This window comes from Stenella coeruleoalba, assembly GCF_951394435.1.
Source record: "Stenella coeruleoalba genome assembly, chromosome: 9".
Lineage (NCBI taxonomy): Eukaryota > Metazoa > Chordata > Mammalia > Artiodactyla > Delphinidae > Stenella > Stenella coeruleoalba.
This window is the reverse complement of record NC_137155.1, coordinates 23,656,938-23,683,758: the sequence shown is the minus strand read 5'-3', so window position 1 is coordinate 23,683,758 and position 26,821 is coordinate 23,656,938. Positions and strand designations below refer to the sequence as shown.

Here is a 26,821-nt window from a genome sequence, read left to right as displayed (position 1 = left end):
GAGCTCTCTCAGCATTTCTCATAACATCAGGCCTAATCATATGATTCCATTTCAACTCAATAATTTTACTAACTTTAAGTTTTTTAACAAATACCCTAACAATATACCAATGATGACGAGACATCATCCGAGAAAGTACTTTCCAAGGCCACCACACACCAACCGTTCAAAAAGGACTTCGATATGGCATAATCCTATTTATCTTATCAGAAGTCCTATTTTTCACAGGCTTTTTCTGAGCCTTTTATCACTCAAGCCTTGCCCCTACTCCTGAACTGGGAGGCTCCTGACCACCAACAGGTATCCACCCCCTAAATCCACTAGAAGTCCCACTCCTCAATACTTCCGTACTATTAGCTTCTGGTGTATCTATTACTTGAGCCCACCATAGTCTCATAGAAGGTAACCGCAAACACATACTCCAAGCCCTCTTCATTACAATCATACTCGGCCTCTATTTCACCCTACTCCAAGCATCAGAATACTATGAAGCCCCATTTACAATCTCAGATGGAGTTTACGGCTCTACTTTCTTCGTAGCCACAGGCTTCCACGGACTACATGTCATCATCGGATCCACCTTCCTTATCGTCTGCTTCATACGCCAAATAATGTTCCACTTCACATCAAACCACCACTTTGGCTTCGAAGCCGCTGCTTGATATTGACATTTCGTAGATGTTGTATGATTATTCCTCTATGTATCAATCTATTGATGAGGCTCATAGTCCTTTTAGTATTAATAAGTACAACTGACTTCCAATCAGTTAGTTTCGGTACACTCCGAAAAAGAACAATAAACCTTCTATTAACGTTGTTAACAAATACAACCCTAGCCCTACTACTTATACTTATTGCTTTTTGACTCCCCCAACTAAATACCTATGCAGAAAAAACTAGCCCTTACGAATGTGGCTTTGATCCAATAGGATCTGCTCGCCTACCCTTTTCCATAAAATTCTTCCTAGTTGCAATTACTTTCCTCCTATTTGACCTAGAAATTTTAACATTGTATATTTTTCATCAATTTTTTTTATTTCTTAACTTTTTATACAGTGAGAGTACAGGTGTCTTATAGAATTTGGGGATTGTCTTGAAGCACAGCCAGGGGAAGTGGAGTGGTGGCAGAAAGGATGACAAGGCAGTGGGGTAGTATAAAGGTCAGAGTACTTTGGTCAGGCAAAATGATCCCACTTGGGAAGGGAAAGCTGATCTAGTGCTCCTGGGAGACACAATGACATATTGATATGTCCCCAGAGCACCCTGCTATAATTGTCAGAGTCATGTGAGAGAGCCTCAAGGGACACTTTTGCTTTATCTTCCTATGGCATGGACACATTTATTGAATCCTCTCTTCTTTTTTATTTTTATTAAATGGAGAAGTGCTGCTGCTGAAACTCTTAGGTCAGAGCAAAATAGAGTGAATCTATACTTCTGGTAGATCATTGGTAGGTATAATCAAAATTCTTGACTTTTTAGAGTTAAAAAAATGAGCAAAAGCATGAACAGAAGATACTTTACATCCCTGGTTGCAGCCACACATTTTATCTCTCCTTTTGTCTAACCAGGGACCTGTGGGATTGAGAGATTGTACATCAATTCCCAGGCAAGGAAATTTTTGTCTTGAAAACATAGAAACATTCCTAGTTTTACTTTATGTTTGTTAACACCTAGTGCTGAAAAGAGGTAATGCTTTCACGGTCTCAGACAAGGGAGGAAACAGAATAACACATCCTTTTGAGTGTCAATAGAATTCTGGTTTATAGTTAATGTAAGAGAACTGAACTGTTTAAGGCTCAAAAATAATTTGTCAAGCCAAAGTCTTTTTTTTTCTCATAAATACATCATAGAACATCATACTTTCAAGGAAATCTCCTAACTTTAAAAGAACCACAATCACTTTCCAGTGCATAAAAGACTATACAATGAGTTCTTGTTCAGCATAAGGACCTGAGGAAAATGTATGCTAATCAGACCTCAAATGAATAGCACTGGAATAGAATCATTCAAAATACTGTCTCCTCAAAGACTACAAACTCTACTTCTTTTACCTTCTCATCCCTCAAGTTTCATCCCTCAATTAACAGACCCTCTCTATCCATGCTCCACAAACACCTGCAAATCAACAAGAGAAACTCTTTCTTTTGTATTTTTACCTTGATGAAGAACACTCCTATGCACTCTACTCCATGCAAAACTTGGAAGTTCATCCTAATTCCTTTATTTTTTTTAATATCTCCTACCTGTAATGTTTCCAACTCTTGTGGATTCTACCTCCAAAATATTTCTGGAATCTTTTATTTCTGTCAATCTGCCCTGTAACTACCTTACTTCAGACTCCTAGGACCCATCTTTTTACCTCTGAGTAACTCAAAAACATCTCCTATCTCAAAGAATCATCTTCGGTGTAACCCAGTAGTTCCCCAAATTTACATAGAACAAAAATTATTTAACAAAGTTTGTTAAAATGCATATTCTCAGACCCTGCCTCTTACCTCACCTCCTGAGATTGTGACTGAGTGAAGTATGGGAAGCTGCATTTTTAATAAGGGGCTAGATGGTCCCAACACAAGAATAGACTGGAAGCAAACAGACTGAAAGGGTAGTGACTGCCAAAGAAGCCATGAGCCTGAATTAGAAAAGCCTGTGACTCTTTGGGAATTAAAGTAACCTGTGGTTCCTCAAACTTCAATGAGCAGGAAGTGAGCTAATAAAGTTACATAGCCTCAGTTTAGAACTGGTCAAAGAGGATAATGAAAAATAAAGGAGAGGAACAAAACAGCTCTCCCAGGAGAAGCATACCCTACCTAAAGAACCTCCTGACCTCCAGAGTAAGTAAGAGGCCTTCACAGTAAGCTCAGAGAAGCTATAGATTTTTTACTGTTTTTTGACTTCCATTCTTCTCTTTCAACTGGGACTATTTTTGTGTGGGTGTGGTTTTCTGGCCATGCTCTACCATCATATATTGGGTGTGCATGGGTTCAATACCGTGTGCCCTCTTACTTTTAGGTCTCAAGGCCAAAAAGAGCCACAAAGAATCCCAGTGGAGTAATTGCTGCTTATCAACTGTAGATTCTGGACTCTAAGCTGCATTTATTCACTGAGTGTTACCTTTGGTTGTCTCCTAAGAAAATCAGTTCTGTTAAATACATTTCTATCCACAGATTCCTTGCGTAACTTTGAACTCCAATTTGAGAATCACTGGAAATGATAAGAAGATTAGTTTAGAGAGCTCCCAAACCTCTTTTCAAGCCTTATCTTCTTACTGGTGCAGATATGCCCTGTGCTCTAGCCAAGCTAAACTGCTCATTGTGGGCCCTGGGGTTTTATTGGCTGTGTCTATCAGAATTCGCGGTGGCAAAGATAATTTTTTTCAAAAAGATAACTAGTTTAAGCAGAGAGCAAAATTATCCAATAGACGTTTAGGTTCATATACCTAAAGGAAGGCTGGAGAATGAGACTTAGATCACAGGCATCAACAAAGGAATTCTGGATGGCTTACCCACAAGAATTACCATGAATCCAACCAGTAGAAATAATTAGATTGGTCCAGAGAATCCAGAAAAATGATTTAAAAAAAAAGCTTTCTGAACAAATATGCATAGAAGGCCACAAATTATATGTATTTTTTTAAAGGAGAGAATTAAAGAAAGAGAAGCTGAGAAACGGGCATTCTTAGTGAAGTTAGAGAACAGATTTAGCGGGTGTATGCATATGGGAAACAAGAGAGGAAGTTTTGATTACACATGCCAAGTAGAGTTTGAGTTGTTGGATGTGGATGTGCTGATGAGGTTCAGAGTGGGGCTCTATTACTGGGTGGTCAATCTAGAATAAAGATAAGTAAAGGTCAGGGTTATTGAGGAGAGTAAGATGACGTGAACTTGAAGAGTTGCATTGAGAGCCAACATCAATTTGGAAATCATGAGAATGAGGTCAGTTGAAGTTGGTTGGAAAATACACATATGAATACTCAACTGAAGTTATCCACAGAGATACAAGTGATTTATCTGGGGTTGAATGATAACAGTGATTATATAAAGAAGGTTGTAGACTCGAAGTGTATAGCATCCGAATAAAAATAAAAGGGAGACTTGGTATTCTGGTTCAAAAGTGGTGCTGGGAAGGAAACAGCACAGTATCTTCATTTAGGCTTTCAGATGAGTAGGAAAAAAACAATTCAATTCAACCCTATTATCACACGATGTCTTTTCTAGAGACACGATATAGTGGGTAGGGCAATAGGTATCTGGAGTAAACCCTATCATCATTATTGATCAAAGACATACTAAGTGCTACACTTTGTATGTTATTTTTATTGTAAAAGTCATTTTTAAAAAATTAAAAATCAAATGAGGTATGTCAAGTAAAATATAAATGTTACCCAATCCTCTTCTTACCACCACCAACACCAAACACACATATGTAAACCCCCAGGAATCTTCACGGTTAATGATTTTGTGTGTTGTTTGGATTTTATAAAGCATCAGCTTTGTGCTTATTTTGTTTTAGCAGCAGAATTACTGCCCTTTTATATTTTATATATACTAAATATTGTACAAGATGTGAACAGTTTATCACTCAATCATGGAGAGAAAAACAGTGGTACTTTGAGGAATTCAATTAATACTTGAAAAATAAGCATTCCCAGGGACTTCCCTGGTGGCGCAGTGGTTAAGAATCCGCCTGCCAATGCAGGGGACACGGGTTCGAGCCCTGGTCTGAGATGATCCCACATGCCGCGGAGCAACTAAGCCCGTATGCCACAGCTACTGAGCCTGAGCTCTAGAGCCCGTGAGCCACAAATACTGAGCCCGCATGCCACAACTACTGAAGCCCACGTGCCTAGAGCCCGTGTTCCGCAACAAAGAGAAGCACCGCAATGAGAAGCCCGCACACCGCAACAAACAGTAGACACCACTCGCCTCAACTAGAGAAAGCCTGCGCACAGCAACAAAGACCCAAAGTAGCCAAAAGTAAATAAATAAACTTATTTTAAAAAATAAATAAAAATAAGCATTCCAAGGAAAAATATTATTAAAAAATCCACCAAGTGTTGATACAGGTTATCTTGGGGAACTAGGATAAAAAGATCAAAGTTTTCTTTAAATTTTCAAAGTAATGCATTTATATGAAATTTGAGCTCAAGATATGTTTATTGATTTTGTTTTCATAAAAAGATTTTAATATTAAACAATGTTAATAAAAACTGAAATTGTGATTCAGAAAATTGGAGTAATTAATTGTATATTTTCAAAAATGTTTGGCATCTAATGCATCTTCTTGATTTTTACACTGGCTCAAAAGTATATGCTTTCAACTGTTACAGAAAGAATTATTCTGACACTTGTTAAATAATAATGAAGACTTTATTGAAGACTATTGCTATAGGTATCAAAATTATTGCAAAAGGGGAGAGAGTTTAAGCTCAACTCTAAGTACAGCAAGGACAGGTGGGGATTTATAGCCAATGAACTGAGGTTGGGGAAGGTGGTATCAGCAGACGGAAAATGACTAAGAGAAGACATCAAGGGTAGAGGGGATTTTTGCTAAACCTACTTAACAGGATTCATCGTGAAAGCAGGCCAGCGTGATCAGATATTAAGGGTGGGGATTCTCTCTACAATGACTTAGCAGGATTCTTGCTACAACTGGGCTAGGAGGGCTTGAGCACAAGGCTCAAGGACAAAGCGGAGTCTAAAAAAGGGCTCAGAGGAGTCTGACTAACGTTTGGTTAAGGAGTGAGTTTTTGTCAGAATCACAGCATTATATTGTAGCTATAATTTTAATTGGTACCTAGTTTAAAAGCAAAGGGTTTAAACAACAAACTTCTCATACTGTAGGCCTGATAATAACTTTAATGATGATTATTAAACTTGCATATTTCTTTGAGCCTAATTTGATGTTTAGCAGCAGCTATTTTATTACTTGTACCATTTTATTGCTTTTTTTTAACCCCTCAATGTAGGACAAAGTATAAAAAAGCCTCAGTATTGTATTTTGTTGTTAACAAGCTACTAAATTTGTGTTTCCCATATAATGTTGCTATACTTGCTGTTTGCTTGGAAAATCATAGCAGTAATTTATTCTTAACAAGTCATTAAATTTATGTTCTCCATGGCCAATTTGAGGCAAGAATGGTAAATAATATAATCTTTATCCAAAAACCTAATTAAAATGAACACTTCAAATTATTTTTTGGTTTTGTTAAATGTACTAAGTCATTTTCTGAAATTTGTTCCTATCGACTCAGTGATTTATTTGGTACAAACGCTAAATCAAAGCTTAATATCTACACACAGTAAATAGCCTAGGAAATGACAAAACTATTTTGAAGTGACTAATCTCATTTTCTAGGTACTAGCAAAATCCAAAACAAGAAAAATTACGCAAGCAATTCTCAGACTAAACTTCCTATATTTACATCACTTTAATAGGGATATACATCATACTTGAGCTCAAAGTGTTATTAACATAGATGAAGCAAACCAGAAACAGTTTGGTAACCCATTCTTATGATATGGTGTTGTACATGTTTAGATTGGCTTTTATGCTAAAAGACTGAGCCTTTAATCAGACAATATTAAAAATTTTGTCTTTCCCTTTTCTTAGGTATAACCGCAATTTACCTTTAATTAAAATACTTTAAATTGCAAGTCCCATGCATCAAAATTGAAAATCAGTAAATACTGGCATAGCACCACAAATATATTTATAGTATGATACTTATGAATTTGTAAAACACTTTTAACTATCACCTATCTTTAAAATTAATGATTAATTCCAATTTGCTAAAGGGCTTCCCAGAAAAGAAGAAAATCAATTGTATAGTTTTAACTTAGTGGCCATCCAAGTGCTAAGATTACTTATATTTTTATTTAGCATTTAGTGCTCAATACCCATTCATTAGGCAAATTAATATGGCTTTTCTAATACTTTGAAACTGATGATCTGGAAGTGAGAACTTCACTTTAAACAAATTAACTCTAAACCCCTATAATTAATGCTCCTTATTCTTACCTTATCAGGATTGTTTTTCTCACTTCTATCTCTATTCCAATGGGACAAGAACAACAGATCATGCACATGATATTTCACTTATCCTTTGAGAAGATAAAGAGAGTGTGGATGTGGTAAATATGGGAAGTGGAAGATTTACCAATGTGAGTTTTCAGTATAATAATTAAAGCATTTATTAGATGGAAAGTTAGAAAACTGGCAGGACCTGAGGAGTCATTATACCGGACAACCACTGCAAAATGAAAAAGCAAGTTGGCTTTTCTCTCATTTTCTCCTCAATTTATAGGTGTATGGCATTTTTAAAACACGGTTCCTAAATTCTAATTTTAAATACAATATGAACCTGGTACATACAGCCAGGAAAAATTGTAAAAGACTTTAAAATGGGCAAAAATGAGTAGCAGATGTCCTAACTTGGCCCTCCAGGTTATGTTCACCAATTCATAGCACTGCATATTATTATTTTCCATATGCAGGTTACCTTCACCAATTCATAGCACTGCATATTATTATTTTCCATATGCAAATGAATTGTCAAGTGACAGGACAATTGACTTCCCTTCCATCTTGTGGAAAAAAGCCAATTTTGCATCTATTTGTAAATTCATTTTGGCATTCTTGCTTTACCTATATGTGTAGTACTTTGATTCTCCTTTGAACTACCCTTTGTAACATCTTACATGTCCCTTATTAATAAATGAGTTAAATAAAATATTTGGTACACATTCATTTCATATTTGTATGAGAGCAATGATTTTATCTGGTAAAAATCTTTCACAAGACTCAAATACAGTATTTACTGATGTAGCCAACATAGAGTCAGTTACCCTTATGAATTTTCTCAAAAATGCCAAAGGGGATAATACTCAGCATAACAAACTTTCTTAAAAGTCTACTTTCTTTCTTACATTCATACACACAAACACACAGAGTAGGAGAGAGAGCGAGAAACAACTGTCATCACCTCCCAATTAATTCTTCATCCACTCTCCAAACTCTCCTATCTCCATCCATTATTTCTTGTCTCACTCTTCTTTCCCTCTCCTTTTAGGTTATATTCTTTTATCTGTACTTTACTATGTATTTTAAACATGGAGTCTTTCTCACACTACTACACCTCACTTTTTAACCAGTTTTCCAGGACAAAAGTCCTCCAGTTAATCTATTAGACAATTCTCTTGTGTTGAAATCAGAGAGGGGATGATATGCCTATCCATGCCTTAATTATTATGCACTTTTCTGTCACAGAGATGACAAAAAGTGTGGAAAATGCATAGAATATGAAAGTAGTTATAGTCTTACGTTGTTTGTCAAGGGCAGGGACACTCTAAGAGAACAAAGGGGCTTCTCATGGGAATTTAAAATCCAATGAGGTATATACAAGTCCTGCCGTATTCACAAAATCCTTTTGATCACATTAAGAGTTTTGGAACAACAAGGACAAGAAAATAAGTAGTTTTGGTGAACCTCTGTCACCCTTGCAAATTGTATTCTATTCTACTTGGTGTGCACATATAATAACAGAGCAAGGCAGTGCCTGTTTTCTTTTTTCTTTTCTGTAAATCCACTATCTTATGTGCCTACTGCTTACTTAATCATACTAAATTACTCAAGTCTCTCCAAAATTAAGAAGGCACTACTTTCATAAATAAAGTTTTTTAAGTGCCATGTGCTCTGTTTTGAATATACTCTTTCTAGTCAATCAATCCTCTTCCATGTACATGTCAAGTCCAAGCAATACTTTTATTCTGAAAACATCACATCATGCAGATATTTAACTGATTGTACAGATATTTCTCCTGTTGTAAACCTTCCACATCCTCCCACCCCCTTCCCCATGGTCTATTAGGCAATGTCTAGACAAGGAGGTTATTTTGCTCAGTTAGTTCTGGATTTTTGGAGTGCAAAATAATAATCTTCACAGAAGCAAAGAAAGCTTAATATATGAAGGAAAAATCTCTAGTGAAGCTAAGCTAATCCTATTTGATGGCTAGTTTCTAGCATTTACTTCCTGAACTTGATATTGCTTCTCTTTATATAAATGTGTTCTACCTGTGTATGTTTTAGTGATATTCCCATAACCAAAGGCGGTGTTTAATAGCTAGTCATCAAGCAGAAACATAAATCTTTCTTTAGTGTATACGCATGTGTTGTAAGCCATGTACATCTGTATGTCAGCAGTGGGGGTAGAGGAAAGAGAACAGAGCGGATTTGTGTGGCAGGAAACAGACTAGTATAAATATGCATTGCTGTGTGGTTAACATAGTTTACATAAATGAGAACAAAATAACTGTGACATTCGCCTCTAAGATCTGAGAAATCACATGGGTCTGGGGAATACAGAATGGTGGAGAGCACGCTACAATGAGACACTCAAAAGTTAGATTTCAATTTTCCTTAAGTAACTTAAAAGGACCTTGCTCTAATAATTTAGAAACACATCAAGAGTTCAAATAATGAGTTCACATTATTTTCATGTGCAGTATCCTTTAAAGGCACCTTCCTGACTATGGGCTATCATACTTTACATTCATTCTTACCATCTTCTCTTGAGTTTTGGGTTATCTTTCTTACTGCCACACACACACCGCACACCCTGTATGAAATTCAAGTAACTCTAAGACAAATGTGTCATCCACTAGGAATCCTTCTCCTGCACTCCATGAGACTTAATGGCTTGGCCACTACAACTGAATGCATCACATGTGCATTATATTTAGCAATGTAGGTGTCTTTCTTACTAGACTGTTAGCTACTTAAGAACAAAGAGTGTGTGTTATTTATGTTGATATATCAACCCTTTCATCCTGTAACTGTATAAGTAAAATTTCACTAAAATGCCTAAAGAACATTTAAAGTAATTTATCACATTTAAAATAATTCCAACTTTTTATATCTCCATTGCTGATTCACACCTTTAATGGTCTCCAAAATAGTACTTTTTCTTAAAGTGCATCTATGTGAATCCCTGACCAGCTTTTTCTAGAAACACATTTTAACTGTCTATATTGTTGGAGGAAAAACCAGAATGAGAATACCTGGCAATACTCAAATTTAGGGACATAGCTTTAAACTCTAGATCCTACAGAAGAGCAGCCCTCTCTTTTTGGAAAGAGAGACTGAGGATGAATAGTTAGTAGAGTGACTTTTGATGCTTCTTTCATTGTATTATTGGCAAGTCATTTGTTGGCATTATAGGAATTGCATCTGAAAGAATAGAGCACTTAAGAAAGTGTAATTTATGTTGTTGATGTTTTCCCTTTTACCGTTGCTTCTTATTCTCAAGCAGCTCTAGATCACTTTCAAGATGGAAGAAGCAATCTTATTTTTTTTTTGGCGCCCTCCTCCACAGAAACTAGGAAGTCCTTTACACAGAGTAGATGCTCAATCCATACTATTGCTCTAAATTCCTCTTCCATAGCCTCTCATTTTGGCTTGCTCTTTTTATCATCCTAAAGAAATAAACTTTCCAGATCTACACTGTAAGGCCCAGTAGCCACCCTTGCCAAATTACTTGGCATGTCCTGTCATACATAGTTCCTAGAAATACATCTCTCTGCTAAACTTGTGTATGTTACTGACGCACCAGAGCATGGCTCCTTTCACCAACATTTGGAGGAAATCAGAGACTGAACAAATGAATTAAGATACTATTATACTTACGCAAAATAGAAATAAAAGTAATAATGTACTAGTAAGATAAGGTATTTGATCTGCCCCTTTTTACATGTAAAAATATATTTTTAATCAATCTCAGGTTGTCCTTAAACTGATCCAGAAAATATATGTAAGAAATTAGTCAGATATTCATGATACAGAATTATATTAACTTGTGGTAATTCTATTCCTGTTTCACCTATATAAGGAAATTTTAAAAGTTAGTAATATTATCAAAACAGACATAGGATGTTGTAAATCAACTATACTGCAATAAAATAAATCAGAAAATAAAAAGGCCTAGGACAAACTCCTTTAAACAAACTGCTCATTTCAGACACTTCATTAATTAGAAAGGTCATGTTTGATTATAAAAATTATGGTTTTGTTACTAAAAAAATTCCCCAAATCCATTGAGACTAAAATAAGAGCAACTTGGGGGCTTCCCTGGTGGCGCAGTGGTTGAGAGCCCGCCTGCCGATGCAGGGGACACGGGTTCGTGCCCCGGTCTGGGAAGATCCCACATGCCGCGGAGCGGCTGGGCCCGTGAGCCACGGCCGCTGAGCTCCGCAACGGGAGAGGCCACAACAGTGAGAGGCCCGCGTACCGTAAAAAAAAAAAAAAAAAAAAAATAAGAGCAACTTGAACATATGGATTTTTATATTCACTTTAACACGTCTGTTGAAAAAAACATTGGAACCACAAACAGTATACTTAACTGGGAAAAAAAAATGGAAATGGTTAATTCCAAATGGGAGATGTGAAAATCTATGGTATGAGGGAAAAGGATGGGAATAAATGAAATGATTACAAAAGTTCACTGGAAAAATACAATTTGAAGAGAGGATGAAAATATAAAACTCAGGAGGGGTCTAAAAATAGTATAGATAGAGATACTATAAGGTATTGGAAATTTGAGATCAGAAGTCTATGTACCTGAAGTGTGGAGAAATGGAACACTTGTAGACCACTGGTGGGGATGTAAACTGGTACAACCATTATAGAAAACAGTATGCACTCTTTCTCCACTACAAGAAGCTACAACTTGAAATACATTCTATTATAAAACATGCATTTTACTTATTTTCTGAAGTTGTTCATGTTATAAATCTAGGAGAAAAAATGTATTTTAAATAATAAGCCTATGAGATGTCAAATTAATATTACTAAAAAATATTCATGTTTAAAAAATCAACAACTAAGCAGAACTGGCAATTAAAAAATTAAGAATATCTTTAAGAGTAGGAAAACTACATACTAGATATTTTAATCTTATTATTCTGTACAATCTTATATACAATTTTATTTGATGCTTGCAGCCAGAGAAGAACTTATTTTTAAAAAATCTCAAAGAAACACTAACACTATTCATTCTTAGACCTTTGGAAATTTGAAATCAGTGTTTCATATTATTCATGTTTTCTACTAGAATGTCTAACATTCACTATGGGTAGTTACTGGGTACAGATTATTAATGTATTTATGATAAAGCCATTAGCTGTTTTACTGAAGATTTCATGAATGATATTCTAGGAATTGAGTCTTTCTTAAGTGTAAATTTTTATAAATTTATTTAAACATTTTCCCCAATAATCTGGGATTACAAAATGCTTTCTTTTAATGGTAAATTATATTTAAATGTGACTAGCATAGTCGGCCATTTTTTTCAGCAGGTAAAATACGTATTTTTTTATTCTAATCAGTCTTTGCAAAAGAACAGTTATAAAAAGGAACAAGCAGACCATTCCTAGAGTGTTCCAAGAGAAAAACACATCCTGTTCAGCATTTCCCCACTATGTGACAGCTTAAATGAAAAGTGTTAATATTATAACCATCAAATGAGGTAATTATATTTTTAAAAATTAAAACTGCTAGTAATTAGATAATGACCTGATCACAGTTAGTATTTAAAAATCTGTACATACTTTGAAAGTATAATTTGGGATAAAACATGTATACTCTGCAGAAAAATGTACCTTCTCTTTTTACCTCTGAATAAAATGCAATGGCCCAATCCTTTCTTACGGAATTTACAAATGCGGTAAAAACACACATATAACCCTGATAGTTTCATTTTCTTATACAGCAAAAAAAGAACTGTCCTTTCCAAATCAATAACCCTGCCTAGGAAAGAACGTCCATGTATCACCAGTTAGCAGCGATGGTTATCTTAATATAGAGACTTTTTTCCTCTTATGACTTGACTTCCCTTTGAATAAATTAAAGTGAGTAGCCCTACAGTAGCTGTCCTCTACATCAAACTGCCACTTCAAAATATTCCCAGGTGATGCAAGTGTAATTTTGTTAAATAGTATTTAAATAACAACTCAATCTAGATAGTGGTTTACCTAGGCCCTTGGGTATTCACTCAATCTAAATCTTCAGTAGTGTTTCTAAAACTTGTACAATGTGGGTCAAATAAATCCCTAGACTAGAGTCAAAAGCCATGCATCATATACTAAACAAAATGAGGTAAAAGGCTTGTTATTCATAAGCCTTGGGATGGATGCAAAAGCAGTAGCTGTTATTAATCAACATCTTACATAGAAATAGGAAGTCTGAACATCTAGTGTTTGGGTCTCTTAGTAAACATGTAACGGGCTTTTATTAATTTAAATCATTTCCACAAGCTTATCAAGTTGTTTTCATTGCACTGTACTTCCATTAAAACAAAATGAAACTAAGAAATAATCTTCAAAAAAATGCAAAACCAGTAGGAGTCAATGAAATGAAATTTGTACTAGTATACTCTACATCTATATGTATATACAATTTGAAGGTTGATAATATTGATATTTACAGAGTGGCTCCAGAATTTCTCTAAGAGGCAAGCTCAGAGACAACTATTTGGTTGGAAAGGTAGTAAGGCTTGAAGATTCATTAGAACAACAAGTATACCACATTTTATGATGTTTTGAGGAGTGCTCTAAGGGAGAAGCCTGATGGAACATAATTTCCATGCAAAATAGCTCCCCCTTCAAAGGTGAAGTGGTTAAAGTCCAAACAACAACAAAAAAAGGCGGGCGGGGGTGGGGTGGGGGAGGGGGAGTGTGCCCTCAGCCAGGGCACCGGGCCCAGGTGGCTCAGCGGGTCGGTGAGGACACAAACGCGCTTCACAGGCCTCTGCAGGCCTCGGCGGGTCTCCCCCGCGTTGGAGGCCGAGCCCCCGCAGAGCTGGCAAGTGCGTCAGCTCACGCTGACCCCTGACGGGATCTGCGGATGGTTGCTGACACAGCACCTGGTCCAGAATCCAGTCAGACTCTACAAACTTTTAGATGGTACTTATTAACTTAACACCTCAAGGATGAAGCAGAAACTAAGGCCACTGCTAAATCCAAGAGGAGGAGCCCTGAAGACGAAGGAGAGGAAGAGGAGGCGCAAGGAGAGGGAGAACCACCTGTACCTTGTCCTCGTCGCTGTGGCGGCGCAGCCGCTGCACTCCTCAGCCCCTGCGGGGCCAACATTCCGGGACCGACTTTGTCTACGAGGCGCTGGCCACGGGCGAGGCCCCACAGGTCCACCAGGTGCCCGGGAGGATGTGGTGGGAGTCGGCCTGCACCCGGAGCTGTAGTGTTCGGCGTCCTCGGCTGGCCTGGGTGTACCGAATGCAGGTGCAGATATGGACGGTTTAAAAAAGAAACTCTGGAGGCTGAAGAGAAGCTGAATACGGAAGGCAAGGCCCGGACCCCCAGTTTCCTACAGCTTCTTAGGAAATGTTCCCTCCGCCTTGGGGAAATCAGCGCTGGGCTTGGCTGTGCATTGTTTCCATTTGACTGGAGAGACGGGGAGGGAGGCAGGATTCAGTGTTTTTAATCAGCTTAAAATGCCTCGTTTCATAATGGTGGACAACAAGGTGCAGAAACGAGTCAGCCTCAAGAGACTTGGTGGGAATGCAGTCAAAGGGTTTGTGATTACCTTAAGAGCCCGGAGTGCTTCCTTCAGCTCAGTCCCAAAGTTCTGGAAGGTGCGCTGCTGTTTGCCCGGGCTGTGGGAAGACGCCGCCGGCCAAGGTGGTAGTGACGGAGGCCTGTGCCTTCCTTGGCGCTGGCCGGTCCGGAGTCTGTGGAGGTCTCGGCCCTGCGCATTTGTGGAGCCTCTTCAAGGAAGCCGACGCCCTCCCCCGGAGGGAGTCGCGTACATTGAGGAGACTGACTCCGTGGTCAAGAAGCGCCCCACCACCAGGTCCGGCTCCTGCAACACGGAGGCGGGGCGGACTCTGAACCAGCTTCTGTGAAAATGGTTGAACCGTGCACCACCGACCACGTCAGAGCCCTGGCGTCCACCAACTGAACTGACATTTTTGACAACGCTCTGCTGAGGCCAGGCCGACTTCACAAGCCTTCTCGACCTTCCCACGCGGCGGGAAATGCAGGAGGTTTTCAAGCGGCACCTGAAAAGGCCGGCGCTGATCCGGGTCAGCTGAGTTCATCTGCGTTGCCTGTCAGCTGAAGGCAGGGCTCAGCTGTGTGGGTGTAGCCGGGCTCTGTAGCGAAGCCTCGCGAGAACTGCAGGAAGACCGAGCGGCGAACCTCGAGTTTTCCCTCTCGCGCTGCCCGGAAGAGCAGGATCCTCTCAGAGGATGACAGGAAGGGGGTTGCGTTTCACGAGTCAGGCCATGCTTTGTTTGGCTGGCCGCTCGAGCACACTGCGGCTGTGGTGAAAGGCGCCATCGCGCCACAGACAAACGCCGCACTGGGCTTGGCTCCGATGCTTGTGAGAGACCATCCCTTCTTCACCAAGGAGCCACTGGTAGAGAGGGTGTACAAGGCCCTAGGCGGCCGCATGTCGTTAGGGACCATCTCCTTCAAAAAGATCCCTTCCCAGGCACAGGACACCCTGAGGAAGGTCACCCGCACCGCCCACTCCGGGGGGGAAGCAGTTTGGTGTGGCACCGAGCATCCAGCCCATCTCCTTCCCCGAGGCACCGGAGGGCCTCACAGTTAACGGCGCCCCTTCAGTCAGGGCCTCCGGCAGATAATGGACCATGAAGCAAAACTGCTAGTGGCTAAGGCCTACAGGCATACCGAGAAGGTGCTCCAGAACAACCCGGAGAGGCATCAGGTGCTGGCGAACACCCGCCGGAAGAGGAAGTGTTAAGGTGTGAGCACCTTGAAGGTTTCGTTGCCCGCCGCCTCACCGGCCTAAGAAAATAGCGCCTCAGAGGTGGAGCGACACCTGAAGGGGAGAAACAAGATGCTGGCGGGGGGAGCCTGAGAAGGAAGAGCTGGCTTGGCCCACACAATTGGACTTCCCTGATGGTGCCGGTGAGGATGCAGTGTTTCCACTGGATCCAGTAAGTGAACTTTTTTATTTATTTATTTATTTATTTATTTTTGGCCATGTTGGGTCTTCGTTTCTGTGCCGAGGGCTTTCTCTAATTGTGGCAAGCGGGGGCCTCTCACTGTCGCGGCCTCTCTTGTTGCAGAGTACAGGCTCCAGACGCGCAGACTCAGTAGTTGTGGCTCACGGACCCAGCCACTCCGCGGCATGTGGGATCCTCCCAGACCAGGGTGCGAACCCGTGTCCGCTGCATTGGCAGGCAGAGTCTCAACCACCGCGCCACCAGGGAAGCCCCAGTGAACTTTTTACTTAGCTGCCCCTCAAGTTTCTTTTTACTTGCGGCTTGTACCTTCTTTTTGAGCCTTGGCTGGTCTCTGCCGAAGGGCTTTGGAGATCTGTTAATTGATTTTTCTACCCGTGGTTAGCAAATATTTTTGCAGAGATGAAAAATAAACAAAATAAAACAGGTCTTTTGAATTAGTTTCTAATGGTCCTTCTTACCCACTTAGGTTTCTCACACGTCTCTCTACAAAACATTTTGAGGTGGAGAAAGATGTTCCTCCAGAGAGGAATATTCACACTGGACTGAATTCCTCAGAATGTCCTATTTTCCCTCACATAGGAATCTTCCTGAAATGAACTCCCTGTGGCTAGAATACTCATTACAACCCATTACTCCATCTCTGACATGTGTTACATAGCTAATAGATTCATATTTAAGGTACCAGTGTCTTTCACAAGCTCACTAGATGGGGTGCCCCTCCTGTTAATGAATGCATCTGCGTCTTTTCACATCTCGCATTACATTGAAACAACCCCACAACTAATTCTTCATTGGACTGTGAGCTTCTGGAGGAGAGGTGACATGCATTTAACCCCTTTAATAGAAGGATTGGATCCAGTGAAGTTACAGATAAGAAAGTGGCTTTTTTTCCCCTCCTCCATACTAGTGCTTTAAAACATTTCTGATACTCCCTTCCTAGTTTGCCTGCAATCTTTTGCTACAAAGTTCAATTGTTGGAATCTTTTGCTGTATATTTATTTCCTTGGTAAGAGGAAGTCTCATTTTTAGATACTGAATCCTTTTGGTATTAAAAAGTCCAGTCTGGTTTAATTTAAAACTTAAATCTCACATACAACAGAAAGCTTTTCCCCACTTACCAATGTAGCTGTGACCTCACTTGGCTTGGGAACTGGTAGTGGGAAGACAAACATGTTTTTTTTCTCTTTCTTCTCTACTTCTCACCCTTTGCTTCTGGGTCTCATTTCCTCCTCTAGTGTATTTTGAGAGAAGATGGGAAGATATCTTCTGTGATTGGTTTTATTATCATCTGAGCACTCTGTGTCAGGCAAATGTGAATTCTTTCATTGGTTGTATTAATGGGTACTTCTAAGGCTCCTGTGGGTACCTGCATATGTCATAGATCCATTCAGTTTCCCACTTTCTGGAAGTACACTCCATAGAGTTACATTGCTGGAATCCTTTTCCCCAACAGGGCACCCTCTTGTATAGGGTGCTGTCAGGATGGTTTGAGCCTGGCCACTTGTGCAGCATTTTCACTAGGCCAATGGGTAACTCTACATCTTTGCCAGATGTTGCTTATGGGGGTGCAGGGTGCTTGTACTGCTTTCTCCTTACCCAGTCCTGTGGACCCAGAAGATATTTAACTCCAGTTGCTTTGTTCATAAATATTCCCCAGACTATGGAGATGCATGTCAAGCTTGCTCAAAATTTATCTCAATATGCTCTGGTCTAGTAGCCCCAGAGGTGGCCTTGTGCATTTCTGCTGTTTAGAAAGATTCTAACAGTGGAGTAAGTAGCAGGAAATCCTTCTGGAGGACTTCTCATTTGTATTGAGATTGTAACCACAGGAAGAAAGGGAAATATCACAGCACTTTGCCTAAGCTGATTACTCACTGCTTCTGTTAGTCATTAGTTCAAGTTTCTAGTCTTTTATATATTATGGACATGGGTGAATTGTGTTTGCTAATTTAATAAGTCCAACTTGGATGTAACTAGAATCTCTATTTATAATGTGGAGGCTCTTATTTCCTCATTAAAAGGATGTATGTCAGAGACTCAATCAAACTGATTTTCTTAAAAATGGGAAATATTAACACAGCTACCTGAAAATGAGAAATGTCTCTTCATTTTAAAATTCTATTTTGAAAAATTGCCAAAGATTTTAATTTATCCCATGGAAATACACTATTCAAAGGTTACATTTTTAATGTCCTAGAAAGTTGGGCTTAACACTTATCTGTATAATCAAATACAAATATATACATTTCCCATTTAATTAATTTAATTAGAGCCTTATGAGGTAATGTTTTAGGAAGTAGTAAATTTATATATATATATATACACACATATATACATACATATATATTATTTATAATCTATTTTAATTGCAATTCAAAATCAGTTTAGTTATTAGTGTCAAAATATATATATATGTATATATATATATATATATATATATATTTTTTTTTTTTTTTTTTGCAGTACGCGGGCCTCTCACTGTTGTGGCCTCTCCCGTTGTGGAGCACAGGCTCTGGATGTGCATGCTCAGCGGCCATGGCTCACGGGCCCAGCCGCTCCACGGCATGTGGGATCTTCCCGGACCGGGGCACGAACCTGTGTCCCCTGCATCGGCAGGCAGACTCTCAACCACTGCGCCACCAGGGAAGCCCCAAAATATATGTAAAAATAGGTAATATTAGCAAAACCTGAATTATATACACTTAATTTTTAAAATAAAATACAAAATGAGAATAATGATGTATAAACTACATTTAATTGATTTCCTCTTTAAAATGTAATTAGTGGGACTTACCTGGTGGCGCAGTGGTTAAGAATCCGCCTGCCAATGCAGGGGACACAGGTTTGAGCCCTGGTCCCACGTGCCAAGGAGCAACTAAGCCCATGCGCCACAGCTACTGAAGCCTGCGTGCCTGGACCCCAGCTCTGCAACAAGAGAAGCCACTGCAGTGAGTAGCTCCCACTCGAAGCAACTAGAGAAAGCCTGCACACAACAATGAAGACCCAATGCAACCAAAAATAAATACATAAAAAATTGATTATTAAAAGAAAAACATAATTAGCATTCCGTAGATAACATGAGTAATACCATCCAAAGTAGTTGCTTTAGCAAACATTGCAATACAGAACTGTGGGTCAGTTCATGGGGTGGTTGCCATTCCAAAAAAAAAATATTCACAGTTCTCTTTTAATTGCATTTTAATCTATTTTCAGGCCGGCTAGAATGGAGTACTATTATTTTATCATCAGATAACATTTATGCTAAAGCAACCAACATTTTATATAAAGTTTTATTAAAATCTTACATGTTTTTTCTTTGATATTCTTTTATAATATAAGACTTTGAGGAAAAATTTGTATACATGACAGAGTTCTCATAAGAGAAATTAAATTCTCTTACTATAGTACTAAAATCAAGTTTAACTATAAAGAAAGAATGTTTATTAACCAGTCCATATCAGAAATATATGTTTCATTTACTTATAAGTAGCCAAGGTAGAACTGAATAGAACAAAGCTTAAATATCTCTGTGAGGAGCATGATAGATACGCCCCCCAAGAAGCTATTCATGTATTCAAAACTATCCATGTATTTAAACATCATCGCTCCTTCCTAACATATCTAAATTTATACAGTTCTAAAATGAAGTATTTTACAAGTAGATAACCAACTTCTATCTAGAGTTATGCTCTGACACCACCCAAATCTAGGAAATTACTCTTTCCTGGTCCATGGTACTAATTCTTCTAATGGTATCAGACCATTCCTGACTTTTTTAGTACAATGAAGTATTTTTTTTTAACGTTACTATGATCTAATTTTCTAAAAAGTTCTTTCATATGAATATACTACTACACTTTTAAATCTTTTTAAAAGGGAGCACAAACATCTAGTGTAATGTATTATTTCATAGGATTAGAGGATTTAATAGCATTACAGGATGTGACAATTTTTATTTCACCGGAGAAAATATGATAAACCCCCCCGCAAATATTCTGGTTTCAGATATTTAACACTAATCTGTTTGCTCCTTAATACACATATCACCAAAAACTTAGTGTAAATTGTGGAAAGAATCTAAAATATATGGCGACGTATCCTGGCAGAGAAGGATAAGGGAGCTAGGGATAGGGGTCAGGGAAAAGAATGACTAAGACTGCCTCATGGATATTTGTAATCATTAGAGAAAACTTTTACTCCAGAAAGTTAATGGTGCTGAAAAGCAACTGCATCATTTTGTAAAGTTTGAAAACAAAATTGAAAGAACTGCACAGTTATCCCCCAAAATAGCATTCTGTAGTTGTCTAGACGGGAAATAGCAAAGTCAAGAAGTAAAAGATTGGCCCTTTATCAAATGATAAATCCTAGAGCTAATTCACAAGGATATCTTTAAGAGTTTATGATTGTGTAAATGTGTTTGGGCAAAGAATTGGTGTCAAATGCTTTATTGATTGATCAAAATGTCTGCTACAGAGTAAGAGGATCGAAAATGAATCTACCATCATAACTGAAAAACTTTGATTTATATGCTCATAGCAGATAATTGCACTGAATATTGTGAGGTTTCTTATGAATGGCGAATTAATAAACATCACTGCAATTTACATTTATACAAGGTAAAAATAGGACTTTAACTCCTTACTCCCCCTTTCAAAAAAAAGTGATTTGGTGCTTCAAAATGAGCTCAATTATTTTGTAACTGTTGAGTTCAATGAAAAAACAATCATGGATTTCAGACTTACATCTTTAATTATCTGTTGCTTTGGACAAGTCACTTAAACTCTCTGAGTCACTATTTTGCTGTCTTTAAAATGATTGTTAAGTAATATAATGTTTATGAAATCCATTTTGAATGCTGTGCTTGAACTAAGTGTAAGGGCTTGGTTTTATTTTACATTTTCTTCGTTATAGTGGGGTTTGTGGTGGATCCACCTGAAGAGGTTCTTTAGATCAGCATTTCAAGTGCCATCATCCATCCATTAAAACAGCTTTAGAGTAAGTCGCTTTAGTAGAGGCATCCTTTAAATGTAGTCAGTTCCTCCGATATATTATTTATATTAATTGGTACCATGTACATGACTCTTTCTGAGCACTGAATTAGTTATACCAATTCCTAGACAACAGGCCATAGTATGTTAAATCTATAATGAGAAAAGTACAGAAAAACAAACACAGTACAGAATGAGGCAACATACATGCTACAGTGAAAAGTTCACACTTTTCCAAATAAGGTGTGTAGAAAGTCAAGATCAATCTAGAAGCCTAAAGTAGAAATATGAGACAATTATTTAAACTGTATAGCTTTTATCATAATCATAGTAATTAAACTCACAAATTAGTGTAATTTTTAAAGTTCACTTTAAAATGGAGGAGATTATTATTATTTTATATTTGGGTGAAAACTACATATTTTAGTTTCTGAAAAAAAGGACAAAATTCTCACATCTTTCAGTGATTTTGGCCAGTCATTTTTCTAACTTTTGAGTTGGTTTGACTGGAGAATAAGAAGTTTTTACTTATTACACAAGGATTTACTGTGATTCTAAACATTTTCTTCCTATTTCTTTCTTATTGTGAAATGTTTGTTGTTCAAACCATTTGTTTGTCTGTTTGTATGTATACATGCATGCATGTATGCATGCTACTAGATAGTTTACCAGGTAAACTCTTTTTGAAATAAGTAAATCATGGTAGTAGACTAAGATAATATAAGCTTTGGACTTCTTTCCTCCTCATCTTACCCTTCCTCTTTACCTCAGTTTTTGCTTTTCCTTGCTTTATTTTTAAAGGCTAAAACAAATGTGACTTGTCATGAAGGAATCAGAGCTAGTGACCAAATTGTAAAAGAGATTTTTGCCACGGGCCTTTGAGAAATTTACTCTACTCCTTTGATAAAACAGGCAGGTTTTCCTTAATAGAGTGACTGTTTGAAACCAAAAAAATAGATTGTTAGTAAATAAATTACATGGAAAACGTTTTAGAGTAAGGTTAATAGGATACTACTAATTCCAAGAGGCAGTAAGGTGTCAAATTATTTTTCATATAGTAGTTACTTCTGATATTATCTTGGGCAATGATCAAAGGAAAAGATAAGGAGGAAATTGAAGTATGCTTTTGGATCTACTTCTATAGCATTAATTCTGAAGCACATTTGCTCCTACATTTGCTAATAAAAAGATTTCATTGCACTTAACCTCTTTCTTCATGAGACAGTATGACCTGTTGCAACTTCCAATATTTCTTTCCTTGACATTTCATACAAAGAAATTATCAAGAAATTAGACTCCAAAGTAAAAACAAAATTATTTTCCTAATTTTGGATAACACTACAAATTAAAATCACAAAGAATACAAGTGACTTTATAGATTGTTAGACTGTTTAAGATAATAAAGTTCAGACATACTAATAATGAAATCTAATCTCTCAGTACATGGGCTTGGTCACTATTCTGTCTGCTCCTAGACTTCTACACAGAGGGCTTTAAATGATTCTGTTGAGGGTGGGAATTGTGAAATGAAATTTTAATATATATTTGTCATGGTAAGTATATCCTGGCTTATAAAAAATATAATACAGAATTTAATATAATGTCTAAGAAAGGAAAGAGATCAAACAAAAAACCTAATTTAAATAAAGTGTATTAGCACTCTTCTCAGTTTTCAAAGTAACTAAAAATAGCAATAGCTTTTTAAAAAGAAAAATCATATCCCTAAATATAAACGTGACAGTCACTTCTCGACAAGCTCCATGATTCATCATTTTTAAGTACATAAATTAATTTGAGAATTTACATAGTCAAAAATTAGTGATTTAGCTGACTAGAGTAAAATCAATTTAAAAAAACAAAAAGCAAATTCTAATTGAAATTCTTTTCAGAACTTCTACATAGTTTGTTCAATAAATATTTGCTGTAGGTTTGATGAATGAATTAAAGAATGAATGGATAAAGCAAGTCAAAATAAATCTGAGAATTCTTTGCTTGTCTTAGAGAAATTTACACAAACCAACCACATCTGTATAATTGGTTTTTTTACATTTTCTATGATAATTAAAAACTAAATCATGATTAAATATGGTGAGGTAGCCAGGAATTGAAAATGTACACAGTAAATTCTAAAATTGAATGACTTCAAGTCACAAATATGGGTTGTATATAAAAATAAATGGAAACAACTGGTCTTTGGAAATGCCACATTCACAACCTCTTATGTGAAATTTTCTCTGGAAAGTTTAATATGGACTTCTGATTAGCCAATATGACAAAAAGGATGTGTATTAATTTTATTACAATGAAAAACATTAGGAATATAGTATAGTTTTGAACTTTAAAATTTTTCATAATGCTGTACTCTGATTTTAAAAATAGTTTAAAAAATACTTAAAATGCAAAAATTTTTATTTGGTTTTTATTATGTAGTTGTATTTTTTTAGCCTTTGTTCCTATCAAATATATTATCCCATATATCAGCTCTCTTTTATCATTTTGGTAGAGACCATTAACAACTGTATGCATAGAAATAATTATTTCATATTGAAATAATTTCATATTTGAAATTATTTTCATATTGTAAATATGAAATTTCATATGAAATTCATATGAAATGAATTTCATTTTCATATGAAAATTTTCATATGAAAATTCAATATGAATTTCAATATTTTCATATTGAAATATGAAATAATTCCATATTAAGAAATTATCTGTAAAGAAAGTGATTTTAAATCAATAATGTATATATTTCTAAATATCTAAGGATCTGACGTAACAAAGTCTCACATGATTAACTTTATCATTTCTATCATAAATCTTGAGATATATATATATGTATATATAGCTGCTGGCTTCTTGCCACTTCACAAAATACTTCTGAAAAGCTTATCATTTAGTGAGTAGAATTTCTGGAAAGTGAAGAATATGATGTTGGGATTATATTGTTACAGTCTGAAAGTTATCCTAAATATACTTTTGCAGACACAAACTATTATTATATATATAATGCATAAACACACATAAATGAACATACACACACATATGTCATAAAAGTCAAATAATGACTTAGGTGGCAGCAGGAAAGAAACAGTTCCTAAAAATATGTACAACACAAAAAAGATAACTTAAACCTTAGACAGTTTACTATGGAGAATTAGTCACTGAATTCTCTGATACTTTTTTATCAATTGGGAAAATAAGGAAAACTACATTACCTAACATTTTTTCAAAAAGCGATGCTGAACACTTCCTAAAAATTCTTCGTACACATTTGATACTCAAAACACCTTAATAGGGGCTTCCCTGGTGGCACAGTGTTTGAGAGTCCGCCTGCTGATGAAGGGGACACGGGTTCGTGCCCCGGTCCGGGAAGATCCCCCATGCCGCAGAGCGGCTGGGCCGTGAGCCATGGCCACTGAGCCTGAGCGTCCAGAGCCTGTGCTACGCAACGGGAGAGGCCACAACAGTGAGGGGCCCACGTACCACAAAAAACAAAACAAAACAAAAAAACACCTAGTTTAGAAGTTAACATCTTTAATTTTGTTACATTACACAAACGATTTTTGTTTCAAATTTTAAATGAAAAACAAAATCCATTAACTCTTTAAACTACTTGGGTCTACCTTCTAGCTTATCATTCAAAATATTACTTTATATTAACATTAAATCTCATGAAAAAGAGGGTTGTTTTTCACTGTGTTAAAATATGCATTAAGACTGACTGGTAAGGTAAGATGACAACATGGTATATTTTTCCTTTTATTATGAATGCTTAGGAATATTATGAATTATTAGGAGTGTGAAGAAATATTTTAATTAAAAATTTACCACTCTACTTCTCATAACAAAATTAAAACGTTTCTTAGTTATTTTTTAACATCCTGCACTTTCCACATTGGACAGAAACTCATCCAAACAATTTTATTCTTATCCATGTGATTTTTGGTATGTTCTCTGCTGATAGCACCAAAATTTTGCAACTGTCCATTCCATTGCTATTTCTGGAAGCAAACTCTAGTTTGGTTTCTACTCTTAATCCAGAAAGTTAGAAGAGTTAAAATAGAAATACCATTGAAAAAAAAAAGTGACACCAGTGTATTGAACACACACCAGTAGTTCAATTTTAAAACAAATTTAGCGGATCTTTATTGGATCCCTACTCTTTCCTCTAATAAAAATATTAATTTTTGATATGCTGATGCTGTTTGGCTGTTTGGTTACTCCCCCTCCTTTATATGCATATAAAAAGCTTATACATATATATATATATATATATATATATATATATATGAGCTTTCTATCTCAAACTAATAGGAATTTATTCCTTTTCCTATAGAAATTATTTTTCTTTCCTCCGTCCCTCCCTCCCTTCCTCCCTTCCTTCCTTCCTCTCTCTCTCTCTCTCTCTCTCTCCCCTTCTCCCTCTCCCTCTCCCCACCTTTCTCTCTACCTTCCTTCCTCCCTCCCTCCCTCTCTTTCTTTCTTTTGCTCCAGCTCCATCTTTGTTGATAAATTATATTAATTTCATAAACATATTCACTGAAACATGTCTTCTTGAAAGGCAGCATGGCATAAAAGGCTTTCGATTAACAAGATTAGGATTAGACAGTTTACTCTCTCACTAGTCAGGTACCTCCCTTTCAATGTATATTCTCTGAGTCTCAGTTTTCTTATCTTTAAATAATAAATAATATCTATGTTATAATTTCATTGGGAGAATTAAAAGTATTCTATGTGAAGTACTTATATATAGATAGCTGTTAAAATATTAGTTTAAAAATTATCCCAAAATTATGTAAGATGAAAAGTAATTTAGAAAATACTTTCCTCTGTATGGGGAATACAGCTAGTTGAGGATAAAAGTCTGAAGCCGTATATAAGCTTTACACATTGAGCAAAACCAGTAAAAAATATTGTACTCAATATATCTCTCAACTGTCTTATTTTATCAGTATAACATTTTAGTTTCTCTTCTTCTATCATAGCCCTTGTTTATGGAGTCTCCAAGAATATCAAATTCTATGTCTCTAAGACCACTCTTATTTCAAAGTATACCTATACTTGCTTATTGTACCTAACTTGAAGGAGATATATCTGTCTTCAAGTTAGACATTATTAAGAAACAATTATTCAAACTTATTTTAAAAACCACAGGGAATTCCTGACCTCTTGAAATATATGAACCAGTGGCTTACGGTATTGATTATTTTAGTAAAAGCAAAGGAGAATAAACATTTTTCAGTTAGCATAGTACATCAAAGTTGAATTCAGTCAAATAATTCAGCCTCTAGTATTTCCATCCTGAAAGAATTATTGAAGGCTTTGATCTCAAATATTCATGTCCAACTCTGATCAAATCAATTTATTTTTTCTTTTCTTCCTTTCTTCTTTTTTTTTAATCCTGAGGGATATAATAGCCCTTGCTCAGTGTTGAACTGAAGGCATTAGATAGTTCTGATAAGTGAGCAGTTAGGAATCTGTTAAAGCCTTACCATGATCTTAAGGGGCAATACAACAAAAAAGTGTAAGTTTCTATGTATGTTGCTATGACATATATAATATATTTTTTCTAATCAGAATAGGCTATTAGCTCCCTATATCTACTGGAGTGGGGTGCAGAAAGGAGACAAGTGATCTATCTAGATCCCACTCCAATCCATTTTTATTCTTTATTCCGTATTTACTTTACTTTAGACTGTGTGTGTGGCAGGGGAAGGTGGATGGGGGAGAAGATTGAACTTTTTGGCAACCAAAATATCTCTCATCATAAAACCCCTAGTCTAGAAGTTGTACCACAATAAGCCTTGTGCCCAGAGAGAAATTCTGGACATTA

The 26,821-nt window shown here is 36.8% G+C and overlaps 1 protein-coding gene across 1 annotated transcript in view; it reads right to left on the bottom strand.

Moving 5' to 3' along the window:
- Positions 1-15,458, bottom strand: part of LOC307191509 (uncharacterized protein) — a gene marked incomplete at its 5' end in the record, with an annotated part of 194,915 nt that extends 179,457 nt beyond the window's left edge. The window contains 4 exons of the mRNA XM_079931636.1: positions 14,078-14,447; positions 14,590-14,770; positions 14,813-15,064; positions 15,280-15,458. Coding sequence (XP_079787762.1) covers positions 14,078-14,447; positions 14,590-14,770; positions 14,813-15,064; positions 15,280-15,458 — 982 coding nt within the window. The remainder of the gene's footprint in view (positions 1-14,077; positions 14,448-14,589; positions 14,771-14,812; positions 15,065-15,279) is intronic.
- Between the last annotated feature and the right edge of the window lie 11,363 nt (positions 15,459-26,821).